The sequence below is a fragment of the Rhinopithecus bieti genome, unplaced genomic scaffold (assembly GCF_001698545.2).
Source record: "Rhinopithecus bieti isolate Rb0 unplaced genomic scaffold, ASM169854v2 scaffold_3040, whole genome shotgun sequence".
Lineage (NCBI taxonomy): Eukaryota > Metazoa > Chordata > Mammalia > Primates > Cercopithecidae > Rhinopithecus > Rhinopithecus bieti.
In genome coordinates, this window is record NW_016804657.1 from 10,268,390 (window position 1) to 10,275,677 (window position 7,288).

General features: G+C 41.9%; 1 protein-coding gene across 2 annotated transcripts in view; it reads right to left on the bottom strand.

Moving 5' to 3' along the window:
- HMGCS2 (3-hydroxy-3-methylglutaryl-CoA synthase 2) overlaps positions 1-6,663 on the bottom strand; it is a 20,595-nt gene extending 13,932 nt beyond the window's left edge. For both annotated transcript variants that reach the window (XM_017869858.1, XM_017869857.1), the window contains exons 1-2: positions 6,479-6,663; positions 1,944-2,398 (exon numbers count right to left, since the gene is read on the bottom strand). In XM_017869858.1, coding sequence (XP_017725347.1) covers positions 1,944-2,398; positions 6,479-6,582 — 559 coding nt within the window. In that variant the 5' untranslated portion in view covers positions 6,583-6,663. The remainder of the gene's footprint in view (positions 1-1,943; positions 2,399-6,478) is intronic.
- Positions 6,664-7,288: the final 625 nt, after the last annotated feature.

Below are 7,288 nucleotides of genomic sequence, written 5' to 3' on the forward strand. Positions count from 1 at the left end.
CGCCCGGCTAATTTTTTATATTTTTAGTAGAGACGGGGTTTCCCCGTGTTAGCCAGGATGGTCTCGATCTCCTGACCTTGTGATCCGCCCTCCTTGGCTTCCCAAAGTGCTGGGATTACAGGCATGAGCCACCGCGACCGGCTGAGTTTTTCTTCACTTTATATACTTTTGTGTATGGGTATGTTTTTTTCCAAATACAAATTTTAATTACTTTCATTTTTTTAAAAAAAGACAAGAAAACATGGGGACTCCCAGCTAATCTGAGCCAGAAATACTCTTCTCTTTCCTCATGCCCTCCTCTTTTCTCTGGAGTGATTCAGAACTCCCTGAGTCTCAGAGCCACTCCCTCCCACCTGAGGGTCCCCAGGTGAATGATTGGTTAGGTCAGAAGCAGAGTTCTCATTCACACTGGCATCCTCTGGTCCTGGTGGTTGCTGTCACCTGCAGGGTATATAGTCCGACAGTCCAGGCTCAAGCTTAGGTGTTTTCGTTTTAAATACAAACTAAAAATTCACATTTCAATAACTTATTTTTAAAACTTTTACTTTTATACCAAGATACCATATTTGTTTTAAAAGATGCATTTGCAACCCCATCTGTGGAATACCCAGTCCCTCAGAAGAATCTACTCATTTGAAATGGCATGCTTAAGGCTGACAATGATCTCAAGAATAGGCTCTTTGATTTTAGGTTAAAGGCTGGTGAATGCCCCTTATTTTTCATTTCTACTCCTCAACTAAATAATTGGTTGGACATATCTGGTGGTAACGGTGGTAGGGGTTACTAGACAGGTAGTAATACAAGTACCAAGTAGGAGAGGCACTTTAAGAACAGACTTGATGATGTAGACTGGACCATCCCATGTCAGTGGAATTGTTAATGATGGAGCCAGGTAGGGCAGTTGGAAAAGCATGGAATGGACTTTTGGAATTGCACTGTCTTGCTGCATGAACAGAGATAAACTGTCAAACTCCTTTTGACCTCTTTTTTCTAAGGCAAAAGATATTGAATTAGATAATCTCTGAGGACTCTGCCAATATTAAGGCTTTTTGATTAATTTTATAATTAATGCTCATCATGGTTTCTAAGATTTTTAACCCTAGTTTCAAACTTAGTAAATACAGTGTCTTAACTACTGCCAACACACTTTTTTATATCTTTATGAAAATTTCACATTTCTATGAATTATTTTATTCAGTCCTCTTATGAGTTAAGCAAGGCAGATAGGCATATAAGAACCCTGAGGCTCAAAAGGTTAGGGAATTTATCATTGTTTATTGATAGAGCTATGGCTTCAAACTCTCATATTGTACTGTTTCCCTTGAATTGTTTCTTGCCATAACAACAAGGGTTGTCCTCCAGTATAGCATTGGGAGAAGATATAAGTAAGATACAAGGTAATGTTAATACGTCAAGCAAAAAGCGATATCCGAGGAGCCAGCTAAGGAAGAAAGAGGAGAAATATTCACAGTCTATCCTGTGATTTTCTGGGCCTATTTCTACGAGGGTGTTTTTTTCCTGAACATCTAAACTTGTATAAATCTTTCAACATCACCAATCTCTCTCTCAGAGACTTAGGACATGTTTAAGAGAAACAGGTACAGTAAAATAGGGAATATATCAGATGTGGTTTGGCATTTTTGCCTCTGCCACTCACTCTGTGTAGAATATCAGATCTTCCATGTTCTCAACTATAAATCTGGTATAATACACACTTCCTAGGCTGTTGTAAGAATTAAATGAATGGCCATGTGAACATGCTACCTAACTGTGTAAAGCTATATGAGCCTAAGTGGTTATTGTTGGATGATAGCAGCAGCTGTGTGAATGTATTGTCCTTCCTTCACTAGTTGAAGCCACCTGGGGAACTGAAAAGCAAAACTGATAATATTCAGCCTCCAATCCCAGCACCTTTCTTACATAAGGCTCGTGGCAGTACATACCATCCCAGGAACTAGACTCCATCCAGTTGGCAGCATTGAAGAGGGAGGCAGTACCACCGTAGCAGGCATTGGTGGTATCTATGCCCTCAATATCAGTATTGCCTGAATCCTGGAAGAGTTCCATGAGCACTGTTTTGACAGCTTTGGACTTGTCAATGATGGTCTCAGTGCCTACTTCCAGCCTGCCCACTGAGTCCCATGGGAGCTGTATGCGCTCCATCAGCCGTTGCACCACCGTCAGGCACAGGGAGTTGATGTCCTCTTGGACTGAGCAGAAGCCCATACGAGTCTGGCCCAAGCCCACCGTATACTTTCCTGCTTCCACATTGTTATACTTCTCCAGGTCAGTTTGGTCCACATATTGGGCTGGGAAGTAGACCTCCAGGGCCAGGATGCCCACGTCTTTTGGCCAAGTATCTGTTTTGGCCAGGGGGACAGCAGAGGCTGTAGAAAACCTGTGATAGACATAACAATCAAACTCCCACTAATGGTCTGTAGACAGTTTCCTCAAAAGACAGTAATATAGCAATCATTTAATTAATTTTCTAGATGTTTTGAAGCTATGTTATCAGATGACTACAAATTTAGTATTGTTATGTCTTTTCATTGAATTGACCCCTTTATCCTTATTAAATTTCCCTTTTCACCTTTGTGATATTCTTGGCATAGTTTCCTTTTCTGATATCGATATAGCTACACTAGCTTTTTGCTTACTGTTTGCACGGTATGTCTTTTCTGTCCCTTTTACTTTCAACTTCTTAAAGTCTTTATCTTTAACATACGTCTCTTGTAACCAGTGTATATTTTTAGTCCTTTAAAAAATTTTAATAAGTCTAACAATAGTGGTGTTTTAATTTGAGTATTTCATCCATTTATATTTGTTGTAATTACTGATATAGTTGGAACTAAGTCTTTTTTTTTTTTTCTTTTTTTTTTTTTTTTTTTTGAGAGGAGTCTCACTCTGTCACCCAGGGTGGAGTGCAGTGGCGTGATCTCTGCTTATTGCAAGCTCTGCCTCCTAGGTTCATGCCAATCTCCTGCCTCAGCCTCCCAAGTAGCTGGGACTACAGGTGCCCACCAACACGCCCAGCTAATTTTTTGTAGTTTTAGTAGAGATGGGTTAGCCAGGATGATCTCAATCTCCTGGCCTCGTGATCAGCCCACCTCGGTCTCCCAAAGTGCTGGCATGAGCCACCACCCGGAACTAAGTCTATTTTTTCATTTGTTTCTATTTGTCTCATTTGTTCTTTGTTCTTTTATTCCTCCTTTTCCTTATCCTTTTTGGTTAAGTAAATATTTATTATTCATCTTATACCCTCTTTTCCTTTTACTGATGACCTTAAAGATTATAACATGCTTAATTGGCTTGTTGAAATCTTACTTAAATTAATACTTCTTACATTTGGAACACTGCAAAAACTTTAGGTTGCCTTTATTTACTCTCTGCATCCTTTTGAACTATTATTGTCATATACTTTACTTCTACATGTTATAAGCCCTTATAGGGCTTGTATAAATCTTTCAACATCATCATGAGTAAAGATACAATCTGTACTCATTTTTAAAGTATACCTCTAATTATATGCCTTTCTCTTTCTTCTTTCTTTTTTTCTACACAAGAATATACCCACTGTTTTCCTACTTATAAGTAAGTTTTCTGCTAGCTGATTTTTCTGATTGGGCCTTCCAATGCTTATTGAGCACACCCAACACAGTTCTAGTCCAAACACACAGTAGTAAATAAGACATGCATTGTGCCCATAAAGAGAGCAGAGCCCACTGAAAGAGGCAGACATTTTTACAGCTAAATATACAGGGAACACAGAGAGCAGAAAGAGCAATTCTAAATGAGAGCAGAGGGAAAAAAAGGCGGGGAAAAGGGGTCAGCAGAAGAGGGGAGAGATGATCTATTTCTTTTCTGGACCAATCCACTTTTCTTCAACCCAGATTCTTAACATCCCCGGTGAAAATCTATGTTCCCTTTTGTATGGGAGCATATGGGAGGTGAACTTGGTGATCTCTGTACTGCTCCCATACAAAAGTACTTCCTACCTTCTGTTCACTTCAGCAACATTCTTCATTTTATAGATAGTAAAACCAAGGCACACACTGGTAAAGTGATGCGCTCAGGTAACTTCATAGTTTATCACATGTTAGAAATATTCTGTCCCTTCACTGCCTTGGGTGCCAGGCTTATAAATTTAGCTCCACTCTACAGGAGCTGAAACTCAGATTGAATGTGTCTATCAATCACCTTTGGGATTCTGAGCCTCTGGTAGCCCCAATTCTCCCAGCAGGAAGGTCACTTTTAAGGACAGCTGTCAGGCAAAAGTGGATCATATGATCACAAGATAGTGAAGCAAAGTGATAAATACACATTATATCTGACAGGAGAGGTTTGGAGTTTATTTATCTGCCCTGTTTATTTGACGCCCTCCAAATAACTGGAGTTTGTACTCTCAAATATTTACAGACGAGCTTCCCCAGTACCTAGGAGCTAATGGTTAGCCAGTGCTTGTACTGCCAGCTTGGCTGCCTTTCTCTCAGCCTCGTTCTCACTCTGCCTTCTCTGGGCTGACTCCCTCCCTTTCTTCCCAGTTAGAAATCTAAGCTTGCAAGAAGCTTAGAATGGGTCAGTTGGTAACTTTTGTAGCTGTCTTGGTGGGGAGCTATTTCTAGAAATGGATTATAAAGCCTTGAAGAAAATTAACACATAGAGGCTTCGGAAGCTTCAGCCCACCGTAGTTAAGAGTATCCTTCTCATCTTGTGCTTTCTCTAAAGAACGATCACTTTGTGTAATTTTAAATCATTTTCTCCTGGTGTTGCCCACTTCAAGAACATGTACCACATCTTTCCTTCTGTGTTCCATCTTGCCTCCTTCCTTTGTGTTTCAAAATTATCACTACATTTCAGGCACTGTGCTGGGAAGGGGTTGTGAGGGTTGAACAAAGAGGTTGGACAAAGAAAAGAAGAGGGCGAGGTTCTTGAGACCTCCTTGACCAGTGTGAGGAATGATAAGCACACATATAACCCAACTTCAAGGCAGAATGTGGTCAGGGCCACAAGAGGGATGTGGGCAAAATCCACAGGAGTTCAAAGGAAGCAGAGATTTCAGTGGGTTGGAGGATCAGGGAAGCTTCATGGAAGAGACTGCATTTGAGGCAATGCAGACTTCTGCCAGTGAAGAACTGGAGGGGAATGAAGGGGCAGTGGCCACAGCGGGGGGTGACTGAACAACTAAGGAACCCTGGAGATGCAGATATGTAGGGGAGCAGGGAGACAATATGTGAGAAATACAGGACGTGGAGGGCACAAGTCTTGCTAATTTTGAAGACAGCAAAGCAGATGCTGAGATGGAAGTCACTTTTAGATTGGAGTTAGAGCCAATGTGGGTTGGATTAAAGGCGATTAGACATATAGAGAAAAGATGACTCATGAAAAGCAATATTAGTTCAAGCCATGCCTAATGGGATGAACTGTAAATATACCAGAAGGGAAATGTGAATGATTCCAAGAGTTTGAACCAAGGAAGTCAGAATGTCGGGGAGGATTGATGTGTGTCTTTTGGCTGATGGCCAACTATTGCTATCGAAACAAGCAAACCCACATCAATCTCTTCTTCACAAATATAGAAACAGGTTAAATCCTGAGCTGGGACATTTAACCAACATGCAGGGCTTGGCAGTGCATGGGGAGAGTGAGGTGATGGTAGCACAGTGAAGAATATAAGAAAGCTACATGTATCAGCCCCTACCATGCACATCTATACACCCAGGTTCCCTGGGTATTTGGCAAGGAAAGACACTAGATCAAAATCATTTTTCTAAATATTTAGTAGTCATAGAATATAAAACCAGTCCCAATGTGTAGTGAATTGTTTGGGGACTAGACAGCAACACATAGGTGGCTGGGAGCTGGAGACACTAACGATAGCTGTATTACCATCATCCCTGACTATGGAAAACATAAGCACTTGGGCCACATTCAGGGAGTATTTACAAAGAAAAGGGGTGTGCCTGTTCTTGCAAAGAACATGTACACATACACACATAAACACACATTTCCCCTTTTCATAAAATTGGAACACAAGACAAACATAGCTTCTTATCCTCGGTCCATTTTTGATCCTGCTGCAGTGATTTAAAGTCACTGGTTTTACTAACACTGCAGTTGGCACAGGGTCCTGAGGGTCTTGGCAGAGGCTAGGGGTAAAGGTTGGAATGGTAGTGGAGAGAGGAGAGCTGTGGCCCTGGTACTGATATTTCTACTGCTTCGTGCAGTTGATGGAGTAAAAGATGCCATTGCTCACAAACACAGCATGTGTCAGAGGTTTGGGCTCCTCTCATTCTACAGCTGAAAGGGATTGTCTGTTTAGAGATGAGGCAACTGAGACCCTGTAAAGTTAACTTGCTTGTCTAAGGCCGCTGTGCACAAGCCTTGCCAAATTTTGAGTGGGATTCTAGTGAGTTTTCCCCAAGAGCAGGCCCTCTGTCTCTTTTACTGGTTACAAAATGCTTATCAAAAAGTGACTCACGTTTGGTGGGCTGCTGGGAGCAGGCGAGCAGGTGTGAGGGAGGCTTCCTGCATCACTCTTGTCAGTTGCAGAATGTTCTTCACTGGAGTCAACAGACGCTGCATCTCCAGAGGAGCAAGGAGAAAGCCAGCAGTTCACAGACCTTGAAAGAGATGCCCAGCGGTGCCCAACAGGGCTTTATAAAGCCCCAGGACTCCTGCCTCCTTAAGCCCCGCCTCTACTCACCGTGGCTCAGTCTGCTTCTAAAACTGGGCCAAAGGGCTCACTCAGAACATGGGCGAGTCAAAGACAAACAGCATCTCTCCAACATGTACATAGTTGCCCTGCTCTTGAGCATGTGTGGCTGGGCGTGGTTCCTCCTACTCCATCAGGCTCTGTGACAGCCTTGTTTCTGCCCTACCATCTAAGCAGGGAGGTTATGATGTTCCCTGTTGTATCACGTCCCAAGGTAATCCTATGTGGCTTGTTTTAGACCCTGGCTCCTTATCTGTATTACTCTCACTGGGTGTTCCACACTCCTCTCTGTGGTGTTAGTTGTTATTATTTTAAAGTGCTATGCATTATAAGAAACATCTTTCAAAACCAAAGGGAAACTCTTTTTAATAGTAGCTTTTCAAGGGAGTGAATAGTAGCTTTTTTGGGAGTGAGTGCTGGCACACAGGCCAAGGGCTGGGTATTAGAGTATGTGGAACCTACTATATTTCTCCTGTTTATTGTCCACCCTTTTATTTGTACAGCTCTACACAATTTCCAAGTGGATACAATTACTGTTATAGTAAAGGGACAGGAGCCTCAAAGAGGTGACAGTTT